This window comes from Oryza glaberrima, chromosome 11 (genome assembly GCF_000147395.1).
Source record: "Oryza glaberrima chromosome 11, OglaRS2, whole genome shotgun sequence".
Lineage (NCBI taxonomy): Eukaryota > Viridiplantae > Streptophyta > Magnoliopsida > Poales > Poaceae > Oryza > Oryza glaberrima.
This window is the reverse complement of record NC_068336.1, coordinates 910559-930411: the sequence shown is the minus strand read 5'-3', so window position 1 is coordinate 930411 and position 19853 is coordinate 910559. Positions and strand designations below refer to the sequence as shown.

Below are 19853 nucleotides of genomic sequence, written 5' to 3'. Positions count from 1 at the left end.
TCTGGAGTGAATACCCGACGGCTCATGTTTATTCAATGACGTGGCCATAGTAACTTTGCAAGAAAGTTTAGTACTTTCATTACTTTAGATTAAAAAAAATGATTTGGAGGGAGGGACCTTCCTCCAAACATTTTTCTTAAAAAAAGAAATTTTGAGCGTATTGTGGATTCAACACGGGACCGTAGTATTGAAATCACATACCCCTTGCCACTGCGCTATCAAGTGCATCTCATTAGATATTTCTGTTATTGAGAGATGGAATACAGAATTGTGTCACTAGGATCATTTGCATATCAAATTATCAATGCCAAGTGGCAGTGCCAACTTTTGTGTGTGCAAGCAACAGATCTTGACATAAATCATCACGAGGAAGATAACATTCCAAGTTTCGGATTCTGTAACCTAGATATAGAAATGTCTGTAACTTACTAGCATAGGCCGGTGGTTGTCGAATAAATTAATCCTTTGTTGAGCATCGCAAGGGAGTGTGTGGGGTATGATGAAATCAAATTCATGGCTAGGAATATATAGGACTTAGGAGGACCCTTCCATGGCCAAATTGTGCATTGTCAGGACTCAGGACATGCTTTTCATAGCTTTAGATGGAGCTTTCATCCATGTTTTTCAAAGAGCAATTAGCAAGCAATAAAGGATCCAAGACCACAGAATTGGATTAAGTTACGGCCACTAGCGAATTGTCTATGCATTCATATGCGAAAAGCGAGGGTTTATTGACTGCTGTTGAGATATTGTGAGCAATTAACCAGATCGATGTTACGCATGCGCGACTGTGACCTTGCTAGGAATACTCCACTTCACCCACCCACTAAAGCAAAATTACTTCTTTTTTGGTTTAGCAGAATCTTGGGCTTTAATTGCACGAGTAATTATTCCAAGCGATTACTGATTACTGGGTAAGGAGAGATCAGCAGCGTGCTTGGGGAAATAATGAGATGTATGCTAAGATGGACACAGCGATGGAGAGCAGCCTAGTGCAAATGAGTGACATTGGACTATTTATACAAGACAACTGTTCTTGTAGGAAGATGAAATGGACGGTAGGAATCGCAAGAAATTAAACTTAGGACATCTGGAAAGATCAATTGGAAGTTTCCGACACTCAATTGCACCCTACATAACAGTTAGAACTGACCGAATCAAGTCAGTGTGGTCATATGCATGCAGGCATGTTGGAGTAAAAAAGAAATTAATTGTCAGTATAACAGCGTGTGCATTGACTGAGTAGTTGCAGTTTACCCAAGTATTATCACGTTGTGACGAGCACAAGTAGTACTAATTAACAGTGGACCAAATGAAACCGTGTTCCGCGGCTCATTCCTTTGTTAGAAGCTAGCTAGGTAAGGTTGTTCTTCCTTTGCAAGCAGGCAGAGGAATATATGGCGCACATTCAGAATGTTGAGATGCCACGCATTCATGCAGCCACATATATAGATAGATAGATGTACACGCACGATCGACTCACACACACGGTTAAAAGAGGCGCATCCATCCATCGGTCGAACTCTGAAAAGGAATCATCAGTCGTTGCTGCATCATTTGTCATATCGGTTATTCAGAGACCGGAGGAGTATATATAAGCAGGCGAGGCCGGCAATGACGAGGTCAGCACTGACGAGTTAAGCATTGCACGCGCACTACATCTCTCGTCCAATGCCAAACTCTCTCTCTCTCTCTCTCTCTCTCTCTCTGCAGATAGATAGGTAGATCGCATCGCAGCGAGGAAGAAATCGATGAGTCGGATACACCCTTCGAATCAACGCCAAGATGCCGCCGCATCAACGGCAGCAGCGCGAGCGGCGGTGTACACGGTGTGGAAGAGGTCCAGCATGGGCTTCCAGGGCACCGACGGCTTCTCCGTCTACGACCACGCCGGCACCCTCGCCTTCCGTGTTGACAACTACTCCCGCCGCCGCAAGCTCTTCTCCGGCGACCTGCTGCTCATGGATGGACATGGCTCGCCTCTCCTCGCCCTCACCCCACAGGTATATACACTTGTCTATCTTCTAATCATTCATGATTCATCCCCTGCAAAATCTTGCATTTGCATCTCAGATTAATTAATTAATTAATTAATTAATTAATTACCTCCTATAGGCTATATTCATGCATCTTTGTGGTTGTATACTAGTATTATCTGACACCTGACAATCAGTATAATATTTACGTACGGTTTCGGTCGATATATTGAGTTAGCTGTTAGCATGCATGAACGATCGTCGATCGATCGTCAATTCATCATACATTCAACCGATCGATCGTCAATTCATCATACATTCAACCAAAAATCGTTTATATTCTGCTCGTCAATCATCCTCGTCCGAATGTAGACTTCATTTTACATATCTTCTCTCAAGATATAGAACGATCACCAAGTTTGCTTCCAAAACTTCACTGAAGACTTTTAAATACTGCAAATCCTGCTTTGCCGAGAGCCCTGAGAGTAGTGTTTCGTCCATCTACCCGATCTTTCATTTTCTCGATTTTTTTTTAAAAAATGTATCTCCAGGTTTTCACTGTTTCCTCAAAATATTCACCAAATCACAAGTATATATATGTTTGTCTCGTCTATTTGTCTCACAAATACTAAAAGATACCATAGCTCACCAAAAAGATTTAAGGCAAATTATCATGCATGCCGACGGTTTTTAGGCAAATGCTATCAACTACCTCCACTAATACATCTAGCTAGGAAAATAATTAGTCTAAACACTTGCAGACAAAATCAGCTGACCAAAGACTAAAATGCATTGCTTTCATCGTTCCAGCCTCGGTTATTCTGATGCTGTTTTGCTTTAATTTGCCCAAAATCCCATATAGAGTTAAAATCAAAACTTAAAAAATGGAGAGGTTACAATACAGAGTTTGATTTATCCGCTAGTTCATTCTACTTTCCGACTGAAGTTTTGTTACCTCTTATTACAAGTGCAGCAGATGGGCCAAAGAACAGAAACCAACCATTAATAGAACCCATGGGGAGTAAGTAAGAACTAAGATTTTTCTTTTCCTTTCTTCTGTTGCAACAGATTATCAGCATGCATGACCAATGGAATTGTTACAGAGCGTCAGAAGAAGGCCAAGGCAAGAGGACAAGATCACAACAACTCTTCTCAATGAGAAAATGCTCAGTTATGCAAAGCAGTCATGAAGCAGAAGTGCACATGTCAGGATGTACCCATGCTTCGTCAGATCGTACTGGCCATGTTCCAGGCTTCTCAATCGAGGGCAGTTTCAGGAGAAGAAGTTGCAAGATCCGCAACAGCGTCGGTGAGGAGGTCGCAAGGATAAGGAGGAAGAAGGCTGGAGCAGCATCGTTGTCACTGACTCTTGCTGAAGATGTTTTCAGTCTTGAGGTCCAACCGAATGTAGATTGTGCGATGATCATGGCTTTCGTCATTGCTCTCGACCGGATCTGCTGGAAGCCATACACACCTATGATCTGTTCTTCATAGTTCAAGGTGATGAGCTCTATTTGACATGTAGGAAAATAGATGTTTCAATTCAAGTGAAATCGACGAATTAACTCAAGAAGCTAGTATGAGACTGTAGTCACTAATTGTACTGTCGATTGACTGGGACTAACATAACATGTAACTTGTTCTAAATTTGACTACTTATGAAAGGAAGATCGAATTTGCAGATTGAATCAAAATCTCTTGCTTCCTCCTACTGCAACTTTTTTTTTTTGAAATGCCTGAAACATGCATTTCAAGTTGCAGTAGGAATTTCCTACTGCAACTTGAAATGCATGTTTCTTTTCCCATGTGGTTCCTTTAATCCACTTGTTACCAATTGTGAGCTGTTACCAACTGTTTGGGCAGTATCATTTTAATGCTATCCACCTAGAAGCACCATCAGAGCAAAGCACTATTCATGCCCAGGACAATGCAAAGGACAAAAGTGACCAAAGTTTGTTGAATCCTAAAAGAGAAATGCTCAAAATAATAGAATTAAGATATAAGCAATGACTTCAGCTACCTTTAGCAGTATAAAGCAAGTTGGGCATACTCACACTGAAGAAGAGGCAAAACTAGTGTCCTCCACGAAGAGAGAGCCGGAGAAGGAGATGGTCAGTATCCATGCTTACGTGTTACTCGATTTCTTCAAACCAGCACTGTGTTTCATTTGCATTGTACATGTGCTTAAGATTTGCAGTCCCTCTCAGAAAGATTCGAAAGATATCGACAATATACTGCAATAAGATAGCGTGTTAGTGTACTAAGAAAGTTTTGTTTATACCAAATATTAGAAGAATCAATAATATGGACAAATCCCAGGGAATATTACAAACAACTTATTTGTCTTATACTCACCAGTCTTTATTTATTTAAGACACTTTTGATTTGTTTGCTAGATGCATAAACAACAAAGCATGAAAGCAATACGGTAATAACACATATATGGTTATTAATTGTCACGCCCTGAACTAGCCCCGAACGGAACTAGCCCGTGACGCTCCAAATTAACCTGTTAATCGATACCAGTCCCAGGAAACAGTGCTGGTATCACAGGAAGATAGAATATCACAGCAACAGAGGTCTCTTTATTACATAGTAGGAGTATAGTCATGTTGAGCTGCGGACAGATCCCGAGCTCACAACTGCATTACAAAAGGGAAAGCGGAAGCCAAGACTTGGACCAATCATCACAGTCACGACTTGGGAACTAGACCGAAACCCTAAAACTCATCGTAGCCGACTTGCTCCTGGAAGAACTCCTCGTCAGCGGGATCCACTTCATCTTCTTCAGCAACTGCGGGGGGGGGGGGGGGGGGGGGGGGGGAGGGGATTATTTATATAGAGCAAGGGTGAGTACAGGAGTACTCAGCAAGCCATGGGAATTAAGTGTTTAATGCAGGCTTCAAAGGAAAGGATGTTGTTTTTGCAATTGATTTTATTTAAACTCCTTTTTGAAACAACTAAGTGAGTGCTTCTCAAATGACACGGATGAGGCAGTGCGTCTCGTCCGGTCGGAGTATGTGCAATGTATCAGTTTTTGAATTGATTCAAGGTTGGCACCCGGCTAACGGCTTTCAAACGGCCACTCGGGCTTGGCTGATCCCATCAGCTGCAGATTTTCCAAACATCGAACCCATTCCACAATAGGATTTTCACAAGCAGTAGTCAAACAAAACTACGCTAGGAATCACCTCACATCCGCCCATGACCGTGGGCACGGCTGTTCGAACAGTTTAATAACCTCTGCAGAGGGGGTACACTTTACCCACACGACATTACTAACCCGGATCACCCAGCCCATGCAGAACGGCCACGTCTGGAGACCTTGAGGCTTTCATGACAAGGCATTTTGAAAGCCGACACAGGTTCACCATATGCCAACGAGAGGGGTCCCAGACCGACATCAGGTTAGGTCCCAGACCATACTGTGCCAGGAAGCCCGGGGGTTCTCCCCGGCACCACCCCGTTGAATCCACATGTCTCTTGGCATCATGGTTCCCCCGATTAGCTAGTTACTCAGCCAGGGGGTGTCCTATTCCACCCATGTGGTCGCACTTGCCTTATGTTCGGATGAAATTCCAAGGAAAACGGTCCTTAAGTGCAAGAGCGGGAAACCGCACTCCCGATACGTTCCCTGATCCGCGATTTTGGAAATTCATTTAGTTCGCAAGCACCGACCCAGGTGTCGAGTTTTTCCAAGTCTTTTGTAAAACCCCAAGTTTTACCCATCGTTGGATATTTTAAATTTGAAGGGAGGTGTCCCGATGCGCGTGCCCGAAGGCCCGTGCATCGAAGCACAACAGTCGACAAAGGAGGTTTAAGTGTTCAATAATTCAAGGAGGGTAATTGCAGCAATTAGGATTGGGGGCCGGCAGGCTATCTCGCAAGCCGCGGCCGAATTACTTGTGTAAATCCTATTCATGCAATATTTGCGGAAAAGAAATACTTAGATTTAAATTATAGGTGCAAGATGATCAAAGGTGACTTGCCTTGCTCGAGATCTTGAGCTTGATCCTCGAAATCCTCGCACTGCGGGTCTTCGGGCTCCGAAACTACACGCGAAACGGGACTACTCAACAAACGGCGAAAATAAAGCCCTATTATTGACCTCTAAACGTGCCATTAAACAGATCTCGAGATTTGAGGAATTTTGGAAGTTGAACGGAGTCAAACGGACATACGGTTGAGAAGATATTGAATTTCTAAGATTATTGGATTTTTGGTCTAAAGGAAAAATGATTTAATTAAACCCTTTTGAAAAAGAGAAAAGAGGGAGGGGAAACAGACTTCCTTCGGGCGGCTAGGGCGCGGCCTGAGAGAAAGGGGCGGCTCGGCCGAGCTTAATGGGCCGGCCGGCTCGAGAAGGCGGCCCAAGGCACACGCGGGAGGGGAGGAGAGAGGGAGCCGGTGGGCCGGGCTCACCTCGCGTGGTCCCGAGTGGGACCCGCTTGTCGGTGACACGGTTCACCGTGCGGAGGGAGCACGCGGCGCGCGCTAGGGTTTGGGGGAGGGACGCGGTGCACGCGCGCGGCTCGCGGTGGGTGCGGTTGCGGCGGGCCCACGCGCAGCCTCACGGCTCGCGGTGGACCGCGCGCGCGAGCGGGGCGGAGGGGAGCGGCAGACCGGGGTCAGCTTGACCGGGTCGCGGCCGAGGTGGCGCCGACGTGGCGCCTAAGTGGCTGCCACGCGGGTCGGCGGGAGGAAGACGACGACGTTGGCCGGAACGGACGGCGGACGGCGGCGGCGAGCGGCGGGGTGATCTACAGCGATGCAGGCAAGGGCGAGCGCACCGGGAGGTTGCACGGGACGAGGGGAGACGAGCCAACGGCTCGGATTCGCCGGAGGGGGCTCGACGGCAGCGGATTGCGGCGGCGGCAACCGACGGCAAGGGAAGGGGGAAACGGCGACGGCGCGACGGCAGATCGATTCGGGCGAGCTAGAGCATCTACGCGACTCTGGGAATCCGTTTCTAGCGTCGGATTGGACGGAGACACTACGAGAGAGGCCGGCGACGTGTGAGCGCTACGGAGCACGGGCGGCGACGGCGGCGAGCACACAGCGAGCGGCGGCAGCGTTCGGGGCGGCGCCAGCTAGCTACGGGGAGGCTATACAAGCTTCTACCGAAAACTAAGGGGAAGAGGAGGAACGAGGAGGGAGAACGGGGAGATGCCCTACCGAGACGAGGCGGGCCGCTGTGATGAGAGGCCGACGGCACGGGAGTGATCTCTCCGACCTCGGGCCGGGGAAGAGGAAGAAGACGAGCGCCCGGAGTCCCCTTCCGCGTCCTAGCGCGCACCGGCTCCTCCGGCACACGCAACGGCGGCGGTCGGCGATAGAGAGACAGATGGGACGACAATGGCGCGGTGGAGCGAGGGAGAATGGGAGAGGGAAAGGAAGGGAGGGCGCCTTGGTTTAATAGGAGGGCAATGTCGGTTTGGAAACCGACCTAGGGCGGTCAAGGAGCGAGCTGGCGCTTGGCGGTTGCGGCCAAAACGGCGACAGGGAGGATGACGCCGGCGGGGAGAAAAAGGAAGAAAAGGAAGGGGAAAGGAGACTTGCCTCTTGCCACTTTGGGAAAAGAAGGAAGGAGAGAGAGAGCGACGAGGCAGTGGGAGGAGCTCTGCCTCCAATCCTTGGGAGCATGCGCGGTGGTGGCGGGGCCGGGTCGTGACGACGGCGATGACGGCGGGGGCGGTTTGGAAGGGCGCAGCTACAGGGCGGCAGGCGCTGACGGCGGCGGCGACTGGCCGGTCGGCCACCACGGCGCGCTCGCGCGCGGGAAGCAACGGCGCGGGGGATTCAAAACTCGGGGGCGGGGCTCGCCGGGGAGAGAGAGACGGGGAGTGGGAGAGCGAGAGAACGTGAGAGCGGAGAGAGAGAGAGAGATGGCGCTCGGCTTGGCGTCGGCTCACGCGCACGCGCGTGCGACGCACGTGCGGGGTGAGGGAGAGGAGGGCTGAGGGGGGGAGAGAGAGAGATGCGCCGAGAGGAAATCGGCCCACCGAACCTGGGGGAGGCAAAATAGACTTTTGCGGAGGAATTTGATTTGGGAAGGATTTGGATTCGGAATTTGAATTTGACGATAGATTGGGGATTCGAGATCAGGGATTGGCACAGAGACTGACAACAAGCAAAGAAACAGATTTCGCAATTAGGGTTTTTAGAATTTAAATTTTCCCGCTAGGCGCCACGACGGAACGGGCGCTACATTAATACGGAGTTGTCAGAAGGAATAAAATGGTTTCCCATCAGCAAGAAGCAACTTAACAACTAAGTATACAAATTAAAATGAATAGTTTGATCAAGGTGGAACAAATTTTAGCAACTCTGCAGAAAATCATTGTTTGAGTTTTGCAAAATCTAAGTCTTCTATCTAACTTCTGATCACTAAAAAGTTAAGGATGAACGGAACGTCCATTGGTATATTCACAAGTTCACATAATACATTCTGGAAGCGACATGCATAGGATCCAGCCTCTAATTGGTAGAATGAAAGAGGAACCCAGTAGATATATTGCTGAATACGGGGAGACTGAAACTAGTGCAGCACACCAATACAACCGAATATTGTAGAATTATGTCAAAATTCTAGTGTAATTCCTTATATTTGTGGGCAATGTCACAGGTGGGCTGCCAACATGTATGAATTACAAAAGAGTTATTCTATACTTAAGGACTCTGTTTCTTAATTTACATATAAAGTAGAATGAAATGTCACTGTTTAAGGGTTCCTTTGGAAGACAGAAACTATTCAGGAACTTTACATAAAGCAATTCATGTCCCGTATGGGTCAGGAAATAAAGTCCCATGTTGCAGTGATCATCTCAACAAAAAAATTCCATAATACCTCGTATTATACCCCCCAAAAGCTACATAAACAGTACTGACACAGCTTTTACTCATATGCATTATATTCTGACATGATATATTTCAGATTTCAAAAGAATGCCCTTCGAATAGGGCTGGTGTGATCCGTACTACTTGGTTTATCATTTACAGAAGAAGTGTTCTCTGTACCTAATACATTGAGCATCTACAAAGGAATAAACATATTATCTGGCAGTAAAATATGTACACAATGCAAAATAAATGAGATGAAAAATAAGGAGTTCAATATTACAAAGTAACGGCTACACATATATTACAACAGAATATCAGGTAGTATGCACAATACGATTAGTATAATCATCTGATATAAAAACACAACAAATTAGTGTAATATGTAAAATGCAGCTGTGAAGCTGAATGCTAGAGGAATAGTGAAATCCACACAAAGTTAAGTAGTATACATAGACATTTTCTAGGAGAAAAGAGCACGATATTCTTTGGCTTCTTGGGCCATTTCTTCCATCGTTCTATCTTTTCTTTCAATATCTAGGTCCAATGTCTCATTTTTTGCATTCATCTGTTATGAACAGAGAGATTATTCAGATTTATTTGATGGAGTATCAGATGAAGTGAGAGTTGTTCCAAGCAGCATCACTAACCATGCCATTATTGTTATCATTGTTCTCAAAATCTTCCTTCCTTCGGGGAACGATGTGAACGTGAACATGTGGAACTGTTTGGCCAGAGTGAGGTCCGTCCTGATAAGTAGCAATATTTATTCAATTTCATGCCCGGCGAAAAATTTATTCAACTTCATATCATACACAATAGAAGATAAAGTTAGTTTTCATTAGTTTTTACAACTTTTCATTAAAAAATGTTACGAACATACTAAATTGTGATCTGAAACCACAATTTTGTGAGCAACATCATACTTGTCATGCTCACACGAATTTAGTTATAACATTTCTTAAATTCAAAGTGAAAGACCTCACAGGTTACAAGATAAATCGAACCTGAATTGTGAATGTGAGCGAAGAAGCCCTGTGGTACTGCTCAACACGTGCACCAATTTCCTTTGCCATGATCCACAAATCACTTGTCTCATCAGGACTAAGATCAGCAAATCGTTTCACAAGACGCTTTGGGCATACAAGAACATGTATCATTTAAGTTAAGGAAAAGGAGGGGGGGGGGGGGGGGGGCGTTAAAAGTCTTAGGCTATCAAAATTGCAGTGCCACATAGTAATCCATCATAGGACAAAGGCAACAAGAGCTGAGTTGTCAGTTGTCACCAGGGATTAACTGAAGTAATTAGCACGACCAGAAATTAACACGGTAAAGCAGGTAGTATTAATTGTCTTGAAACAGAAAGCACAAATGCACAATACCCCTTCGGAAGGCAAAAAAACAAGTGAGCACTGTGATGTACTCCACTGCCATTTTTCAATGAACCGATACCGTACATTACTTATATAGTTTGTTGGTGTAAATAAGTGATGTTCCTAGGACCCATTTGTAAATGTTAAGAGAATAGAAAGGAGGAGATGTGGGAACAGGGTAGTAACCCTGAAAAAACCCCAAATTAGACAATATGGTATCAGAGCCGAGCTCCTGGCGACCAGCGGCGGCAAAACCCTAGCCGGCGGCGGCTGCGGCGGCGGCGGCTGCGGCGCTCGTGCCGGAGCAAGACGAAGTGGAAGACGGTGTGGAGGCGACCGCTGGGACTCGCGGGGTGGCGGCGCGACCTACGGCGACAGCGGCTGAGCGGCGTGCCGGGGTGGTCGGCCGGTCACGCGGCCGTGGCGTGGGGGCGACGGCGCAGGAGTGGTGGCGGAGCTGCGACCAGGTGAGCCGGCTGGCCGCTGTTGCTTGCTGTTGCTACCAGCCGCGGCTGGTTGCTGCGCTGGGGCTGGTTGCTGCGCCGGCACGGAGGACGACAAGAAGGGCACCGGCTGCTGTTTGCTGCTGCTGTTGCTTGCTGTTTGCTGCTGCTGTGGAGAGAAGGGACTGCTGTTTGATTGCTGTTTGCTGCTGCTATTGCTTGTTTGGTGGACTGCTGCTGTGGAGAGAAGGGAAAAGAGAGGAGAAGGTTGTTGTTGCTTGCTGTTGGTAGTGTCTTGTGTGCTGAAAAATTACAGGATTAGAGAGCAGTAGCAGGTGAGGACTGAGGAAGCTTAGAAAGGGGGAGGGGAAATGTCTTCAGGGGTTGGAAAGGAGGTTGTAGATGCCTCCTCGGTGGTTACTAAGGGTGATATGAAAGATTTGCTAGAGAATTTGTTGAAGATGGGCATGATAGGTCCGAAAAATGTAGCAGGGGGATTCGAACTGAAACTAGAATTGATGCCAAATGAGTTGAGATTGGAAGGGAGCAAAAATTATTTGAGTTGGTGTAGGAGAGCTCAATTAATGTTGAGAGCAAAGGGGGTGGATCATTTTTTGCAAGAGAGTTGTGAAGAGCCTTCTGATAAGGAGAGCCAAGCATGGAGAACGTGGAATACAACAAATTCCACTGTGGTATCTTGGTTGATGACCTCGGTGGCTCCTTCTATTGGTAGGATGATAGAGACTATTCAGAATGCAGCAATTGTGTGGAAGACATTAAGCAACATGTATTCAGGAGAGGGAAATGTAATGATGATGGTTGAGGCTCAGAACAAAGTAGAAAATTTGAAGCAAGAAGGGAGAACAGTCCAAGAGTACGCTAGTGAGTTGCAGCACTTATGGGCAGATCTTGATCACTATGATCCTCTACAGTTGAAGCATGAGGAGGACATTGTGATTGGAAATAAATGGATGCAGAGGCGAAGAGTCATTCATTTCTTAAAGGGGTTGAACAAGGAGTTTGAGGACAGAAGAGCGGCTATGTTCCACCAGGCTACATTGCCCACTATGGAAGAGGCTATTTCTGCTATGGTGCAGGAGGAGATGAGGTTGAAACTGATGAGAGGTACAAATCCTACAAGATCAGCATACACTGTGGTTGATAATAGAGAATGCTACAACTGTGGACAAGTGGGTCATGTGAGCTACAATTGTCCCACTCCTCGGAACATTGGCGGTAGGGGGTTAATTCGAGGAGGGTATGGTGGATTTGGTGGAACCCGTGGTGGATTTGGAGGAGACCGTGGTGGCTTTGGGGGGAACCGCGGTGGTAGAGGAGGTCGTGGTGGAGGTCGTGGTAGGGGCAGAGGTGCTCCTCAGGCCAATGTAGCCATAGAGGAGGGTAAAGCTATTACCCTAACAGGTGAACAGGTGACACAGTGGGAGGAATGGCAGAAGAACAAGATCAATGAGAGCTCCAACACCACCACTCACTTTGGTAACTTCGCCAACTACGCCCAAGTGGGCGAAGGTACTCAGGCCCATGCACTTGCATCTACTTACAGACATCCTATAGATTGGATCATAGACTCAGGAGCATCAAAGCATGTCACAGGATTGCATAATACCTTCACATCATACACCCCTTATGTCCACTCTGAAACTATACAAATCGCTGATGGTACATCCAAACCTATTCATGGTATAGGGTCAGTAGAGTGCACATCATCAATGAACTTATCCTCTGTCTTGCATGTTCCTTCCTTTCCAGTAAACCTTCTCTCAGTTAGCTCAGCTATTGACCAACTCAAGTGCATTGTTGTATTTGATGAGAACTCTTGTCTGTTCCAGGAGAAGGGGACTGGGAGGAGGATTGGGACTGGAGTCAGGCGTGATGGGTTGTGGTACATCAATCATGAGGAGCTGGGGCTAGCTGCGGTGGTTGGAGATGTTGAGAAGGAGATCATTTTGCTTCATTGTCAGTTAGGACATCCATCTTTTGAGATTTTGAGTAAGTTGTATCCAGATCTCTTTAGTAAAGTGGATAAGCATAGATTGGTGTGTGATGCTTGTGAGCTTGGAAAACATACTCGCTCTACATATGTTGGGATTGGTCTTCGTAACTGTGAGCCTTTCATATTAATACATTCTGATGTTTGGGGACCATGCCCAGTTACTTCTGTGAGTGGTTTCAAGTGGTTTGTCACCTTTATTGATTGTCACACTCGTATGACTTGGATTTATATGCTTAAGCACAAGAGTGAGGTCCTTCGTTGCTTTCAGGACTTTCATAAATTAGTGACAACTCAGTTTGATGCAAAAGTTAAGATTATTCGGACTGATAATGGAACAGAATATATCAATAATGAATTTGTGTCATATATCTCAGATGAGGGGATTATTCACCAGACTACTTGTCCTGGTACCCCTCCTCAAAATGGTGTAGCTGAGAGAAAGAATCGACATTTGCTAGAAGTGGCAAGATCTTTAATGTTCCAGATGAATGTGCCAAAGTACCTATGGAGTGAGGCTGTGATGACAGCTGCATATCTTATCAATCGCATGCCTTCTAGAATACTTGGTATGAAGTCCCCTGTTGAACTTTTATTGGGTAAGCGAGAGTTCAAGGTCCCTCCAAAGGTGTTTGGTTGTGTTTGCTTTGTGCGAGATCATCGACCTTCTGTTGGCAAATTGGATCCTCATGCAGTAAAGTGTGTGTTTGTTGGCTATGCCTCAAGTCAGAAGGGGTATAAATGTTGGGATCCCATTGGGAGAAGACTGTTTGTGAGTATGGATGTGACATTTCGTGAATTTGAGCCCTATTATAAAAGTAAAGGAGATCTTGACCAATTTCTTGAGGAATTCTCGACTGTCATGGAGGTTGATAGTCGAGAGGGGGAGATAGAGAGAGGTGACACACATAGGAAAAATGTTGGTGACAAGAATGGGGAGACAGTGGTGGTTGGATCAATACCATGCTCTATTGACAATGCAAGTAAAGAAGCAGTGGAAGTTATTGGAGATACACAAGACAATGATAGAGGAATGGTTCATCATGAGGAGGATGGAGAAGATGGAGAAGATGAAGAAGTGGTTGTTGGGACAATTCCATGTCCTATGGAGCGAGCCGAAAGGGTGAAACAAAAGGATGTGCTAGTCTACCAAAGGAGGCGGTTTGATAGTCAGGGGGAGAAAAGAAAAGGGTTAGTGCAAAGTCAAGTTGAAGAATTATCACATCCAGAATGCCCAGTCCCAGAGTGCCCAGTCCCTGAATCCTCTCAGAACCTCTCTCCTACAGTCTCATTGGCTCCCCTTGAGATAATTGGTAATACTCCTCCCATTCTTGAACAAGTAGAATTACCTCTTGCACAGCGTAGAGAGACTAGATCCAATGCTGGTAGACCTCCTATACGTCTTGGTTTTGAGCATCTTAGTTCTATGCATGATATTGCAAACTATATCTCATATTCCCATGTTTCACCGGCATACAAAACATTCATTGCATCATTACAGACAGTGCCCATACCAAAGGATTGGAAGTGTGCAAAACAAGATCCAAGGTGGAAAGATGCAATGAGAGAAGAGTTGAATGCCCTTATGAAGAATAAGACTTGGGAGCTTGTAAAACTTCCACCAGGAAAAAAGGCAGTGGGATGTAAGTGGGTTTTTACAGTGAAGCAAACTCCTGAAGGGAAGGTGGATAGGTATAAAGCAAGATTAGTCGCAAAAGGCTACAGTCAAACATATGGAATTGACTATGATGAGACATTTGCACCGGTGGCAAAAATGGGTACAGTGAGAACTTTGGTATCTTGTGCAGTGAATTTTGGGTGGCCCCTCCATCAGCTTGATGTGAAAAATGCATTTCTTCATGGTGATTTACATGAGGAGGTCTACATGGAGATTCCTCTAGGATTTGGGAATAGCCAGACAGTTGGAAAAGTATGTAAACTCAAGAAATCCTTGTATGGGTTGAAGCAGTCTCCACGTGCGTGGTTTGATAGATTCAGGCGCGCAGTGTGTGATATGGGGTATTCTCAGTGTAATGGAGATCACACGGTATTCTACAAACATAAGGGGACATACATCACCATCTTGGCTGTGTATGTTGATGATATAGTGATCACTGGTGATGATGTAGAAGAAATCAGGTGCCTGAAGGAAAGGCTGGGAAAGGTATTTGAGGTAAAGGACCTTGGTGCTCTTCGCTACTTCCTTGGAATTGAAATTGCTCGTTCATCAAAGGGGATTGTTCTCTCTCAGAGGAAGTATGTGTTGGATCTATTGACAGATACAGGAATGCTTGGGTGTCGTGCGAGTGCTACACCTATTGATAGAAATCATCAATTGTGTGCTCAATCAGGTGATCCTGTTGATAAGGAAGCATACCAAAGGCTGGTGGGACGCTTAATCTATCTTTGCCATACAAGACCTGATATCTCCTATGCAGTCAGTGTTGTGAGTAGGTATATGCATGATCCTCGAACTGGTCACTTGGATGTGGTTCATAAGATTCTTAGATATCTGAAAGGGACTCCTGGAAAGGGGTTGTGGTTCAGGAAGAATGGACACCTAAATGTAGAAGGATATTGTGATGCTGATTGGGCGAGTAGTATGGATGATAGAAGGTCTACATCAGGTTATTGTGTGTTTGTTGGTGGTAATCTTGTTTCTTGGCGAAGCAAGAAGCAGGCAGTGGTGGCTCGGTCTACCGCCGAAGCAGAATATAGAGCTATGGCTTTGAGTTTGAGTGAGATACTGTGGATGAGGAGCTTGTTGATTGAATTGCGAGTGTTAAGAAGTGATACTGTGATGCTTCATTGTGACAACAAATCAGCCATCAACATTGCAAACAACCCTGTTCAACATGATCGCACTAAGCATGTGGAGATTGATAGGTTCTTTATTAAGGAGAAGATTGATAGTGGGGTACTTATGCTAGAGTATATCAAGTCATGTGAACAACTAGCTGATTGTCTAACTAAGGGGTTAGGTCCTAGTGAAATTCAATCAATATGTAACAAGATGGGTATGATTGATATCTTTTGCCCATCTTGAGGGGGAGTGTTGGTGTAAATAAGTGATGTTCCTAGGACCCATTTGTAAATGTTAAGAGAATAGAAAGGAGGAGATGTGGGAACAGGGTAGTAACCCTGAAAAAACCCCAAATTAGACAATATAGTTCAGTGCAGAGTCTTTCTTTCTTTCTTTCATTCCTTTTTTACTTTTGAAACAGAGGCACATTTCATTGATGAATAGCAAGAGAAGTTTTTTCTCTTTTATAATAATAATAATAATAATAATAAGGTACGAGAAAGTTGAGAGCAGATATTACCGCAATGTGAAGTAGATACTAGAAGGCACTAAATGAGAGAGAAGAGTAAAGCAGCTGTGCAAACACATAATTGGCAGACATAAAGGATATGACCTGCAGGGACAAGATTGGAATAGCATGACGAACAAACAAAGAAGGAGAGAGCAATCAGGAATGATAGATTTGTTCTGAGGAGAGGAAATAGCTAGGTACCTGGGCGGGTGGGTCGGATGTTGACGATGGCGAAGGAGAGGGGCGAGGTGCGGAACACCTGCCGCTCGTCTATCTCGTGCGGACCAAACCTGTACTTGCTTCCCGCGACCGTATCCATCTTCTATCTCTTCCTGGACGGCGACGGCGATCGAGATGGAGAAGAGGAAGAAGCAGTTGAGTTGCGTTGGGTCAAATGGTCAATGGTTGTGGGACTGTGGGGCCGGGTCAAGTCAAGTCAATGATCTTGATGGGCTCTCCCTCCCACGGTAGAAGCAAAGAAAGCCCATCAGAAATACTACTACTATTCAAATCAGGCCCATTAATTGTTGTCACTTTCTCTATCTGATTTCCACTCTGAATTGACCTGGTCACCCTGCGATCTTCTGCTTTGAATAATAAGTAGGGCGATGCATGCATGCCAGCTCCCTCACGCTAAGCCAAATCCCAATCCAACGTGCCCTGCACTGTTTGTCTACACCTTCACTTCTATTCGTTCCTAGCTAGTAGCAAATTAAGCTGCATGTCCTTTTCGCCGGCCCATTTCAGCTGCTCTCACTCTCTTGCATTAATAATTAACCCAATCTGCAGACTGCAGTGCAGGCAAAGCTAGGCAGCCACGTACGTCCATACGTTGCATCGCCCATCGATCGACCGATTAGCTATCTAATTGGCCCAACTAAATCTTGCTTTGCTAGCTTGAGCTTCCCCTAGCTAACATAAGCTATAGCCTATAGCTTCCTCCCCCTCTCAAACTTAGTTAATTACTTCCACCAGCCTCATCAAGCTATAGCTAGCATGAGAAGGACACAGATACACCCCTCTCATGGCGGTGGCGGCGGCACCGGCGGCCGTGCACGTCGTCAGGCGGCAGATCAGCCGGTGGTGTACACGGTGTGGAAGAGGTCCAGCATAGGCTTCCAGGGCACCGATGGCTTCTCCGTCTACGACTCCGCCGGCAAGCTCGCCTTCCGCGTCGACAACTACTCCCGCCGCCGCAAAGCTTTCGCCGGCGACCTGCTGCTCATGGATGGCCACGGCACGCCTCTTCTCTCCCTCAGGCCGCAGGTCGATCACCTTCTCATTCACTTCATTACTTCTTCTCTAGCTCTACTCGTTTATTGCTTTAGCAGCGACCTGTTTACTGATCGATCAGTTTAGTTTGCTAGTTTAGATATCTGTTTACTGATCGATCAGTTTAGTTTGCTAGTTTGGAATCATGTATATATCTTAAGATAGGTTGGGACTTGGGATTAGCGTCTTTAATTCTCTTTCATGCATTTCTCACTTTAATTCTTTCCTACCATAATATATAGACGATGGCCGTGTGCTTACTGCTTCTGCTTTGCTTTCAGTCCAAAAATTTAGGGTACTTAGATAAAGAAATTTCAGGGTACAAGCTAGCTAGCTGCAATATTTATACAATCTATCAAACTACAATATCCATATATACATGCGCATCAAGTTTGCATCTCAACTTAAAGATTCAGTCTTATTATTTGTTGCTTTGATCAAAGCTTTGCTGCTATATTAATCATGCAGCCAAACATGCGTTACCTATTCGAGGTTGGAATCCAACCGTTGGATATACATATGCTTAATCTCCAATGTATAAAATTATAGCTTTGCTTCCTTGTTTCCGTTCTCTGATGATTTGATTAAAAAAAATCCAATTGTTTGAGTCCTGAAAGTCTCAAACGACAAATTTTACTGTACTCATCTCATATGCGGTCCTAATTAACTCTTAAAAAATCTTTTATGATCAGATATTGACCAGTCAAATCAAAGAAAGAAAATCTATATACTAGTATGTTCCATGCGTCATTCTCTATAATAATTGAAAGATTGTACAGTATTGATAAAAATATTTAATTAATTTAGTCTATCGAGTAGGCCGACATGTCCAAGCAAAATGCAACCAAATCCAAAAACAAGCAAACAAAATGCTTTTATCATAATAACATATTATATATTGTTCTTCAACCTTTATGAGCTTCACATTAGATCTCTCCATTTGCAACTTGCAATTTTCAGTTAAGTGACAAAGAAGTAATAAAAGAAACGATCTGCATGATTCGTTGTCAACTTTTCTTTAGCACTCTATTTTTGAACTAAGCAATGTAAAAACAGATAATCAGCGTAAATTAAAAAGTAATCTTCATCGCTCTAATGTGAAAGATATTGTACTATTGATAAAAATATTTAATTAATTTAGTCTATCGAGTAGGACATGTCCAAGCAAAATGCAACCAAATCCAGAAACAAGCAAACAAAATGCTTCTATCATAATAACATATTATATATTGTTTTTCAACCTTTATGTGCTTCACATTAGATCTCTCCATTTGCAACTTGCAATTTTCAGTTAAGTGACAAAGAAGTAATAAAAGAAACATGATCTGCATGATTCGTTGTCAACTTTTCTTCAGCCGCTATTTTTGAAACTAAGCAATGTAAAAACAGATAATCAGCGTAAATTAAAAAGTAATCTTCATTGCTCTAATGTGACAGATTCTCAGCCTGCACAATCGATGGAACTGTTACAGAGCACAAGAGGAAGAAGGCTTGGACAGCACGAGCTCTCCTTCAGTGTCACAGCAGCAAGTCTTCTCCATGAGGAAGAGCTCAGCTCTTCAGAGCAGCGACGAAGCAGAAGTTTTCATGTCAACAAGAACAAGTGGTGACAGCCAATTACCTGATGCTTCTCCCAGCCCCAGCTTCAGAATCGACGGCTGCTTCTCCATGAGGAGCTGCAAGATCCGTGGCAGCAACGGCGAGGAGGCGGCGCGGATCACGAGGAAGAACGCCGGCGTGATGTCCAGACCGGTCAGCCTCGGCGACGACGTGTTCACCCTCGTCGTCAGGCCAGGCGTCGATGTCGCGGTCGTCATGGCTATGGTCGTTATCATGGACCGTATCTGCCGGAGGCCCTACACACCAATGGCGTGTTCATCATCTGGAAATTCAGTAGTTCATAGTGGAGAAATCATCAAATCCAAGGAAAAATACCATCTAAACCGCAGTAGTAGTAGTTTGCTGTAAATTTTATATATTGCAGCCGAGATGTAACTAAGGTTGTGCTAAATTTTGTGTATTTGCAACTATTTCACATGAAGAAAATTTGCGAAAAGTTCAGGCTTTATAAAGAGTACGCATAATGTGACCTCAGAGTGCACATTTCTAGCAAGAGAACGACAAGCACTTCTATTCTGAGTGGATACCTGAGGCACTATATTTTTTGCCGAAAGAACTACTTTTGCATTTGCAGATGAGAATCTCCTGCTGACGGAGATGAAGCATGCATACTACCTAGGAGTATATATTCCAGCGAATATTTGCAACAACGTACTCAACACAACAATAGCCTCTAAGCAGCAGAGACAACCAGTGGTTGGTATGCAAGCCAAGCAAACCAGGTCACACGACTACGACAGAAGCTTACTTGGTGTTGATTACCTAGTACACCGGCAACAATCCCAGCCAACAAGTGAGGGGCTCCAGATAGCTTACCGTTACCAAATCCTCAGGTCTGGTGCAACAGTCACATCCCACTTCAGAACACAACCAGCCAAATTGCCAATCAAATTGTTCTTTACCACTTGTCAAAGGTAGCTACAGGCGTATCAAAATTGCAACTTATGGCATATATGCATAATCAATTATTCTGTTCAGTGCATCTTATCATCTCAATGGCCCTCTTA

At 45.1% G+C, this 19853-nt stretch overlaps 3 protein-coding genes across 6 annotated transcripts; 2 read left to right on the top strand and 1 right to left on the bottom strand.

Moving 5' to 3' along the window:
* The first annotated feature begins 1484 nt into the window (after positions 1-1484).
* On the top strand, positions 1485-3662 carry LOC127755100 (protein LURP-one-related 5-like). 3 transcript variants are annotated; one of them, XM_052280739.1, is made up of 4 exons: positions 1485-1622; positions 1714-2003; positions 2945-2997; positions 3080-3662. In XM_052280739.1, exons 2-4 carry the CDS (start codon positions 1752-1754, stop codon positions 3468-3470), a joined length of 696 nt encoding a protein of 231 aa, XP_052136699.1. In that variant the 5' UTR covers positions 1485-1622; positions 1714-1751; the 3' UTR covers positions 3471-3662. The 3 variants fall into 3 exon arrangements, with proteins under 3 accessions (XP_052136699.1, XP_052136697.1, XP_052136700.1); XM_052280737.1 differs by lacking the exon at positions 1485-1622 and having other exon boundaries at positions 1630-2003; XM_052280740.1 differs by lacking the exons at positions 1485-1622; positions 2945-2997 and having other exon boundaries at positions 1630-2003; positions 3045-3662.
* A 446-nt stretch (positions 3663-4108) lies between these two features.
* LOC127753655 (bifunctional bis(5'-adenosyl)-triphosphatase/adenylylsulfatase FHIT-like) lies at positions 4109-16333 on the bottom strand. 2 transcript variants are annotated; one of them, XM_052279067.1, is made up of 4 exons: positions 16155-16333; positions 9821-9968; positions 9464-9562; positions 4109-4210 (listed from the first exon to the last, which is right to left on the bottom strand). In XM_052279067.1, the coding sequence occupies exons 1-4, from the start codon at positions 16271-16273 to the stop codon at positions 4109-4111; spliced, it is 468 nt and encodes a 155-aa protein (XP_052135027.1). In that variant the 5' UTR covers positions 16274-16333. The 2 variants fall into 2 exon arrangements, 1 of the variants encoding a protein (XP_052135027.1); XR_008012665.1 differs by lacking the exons at positions 4109-4210; positions 16155-16333 and adding an exon at positions 9152-9381 and having other exon boundaries at positions 9821-9843.
* Positions 16334-16828: 495 nt separating this feature from the next.
* On the top strand, positions 16829-19316 carry LOC127753653 (protein LURP-one-related 8-like). Its single transcript, XM_052279066.1, has 2 exons — positions 16829-17220; positions 18664-19316. The coding sequence occupies exons 1-2, from the start codon at positions 16951-16953 to the stop codon at positions 19192-19194; spliced, it is 801 nt and encodes a 266-aa protein (XP_052135026.1). The 5' UTR covers positions 16829-16950; the 3' UTR covers positions 19195-19316.
* Positions 19317-19853: the final 537 nt, after the last annotated feature.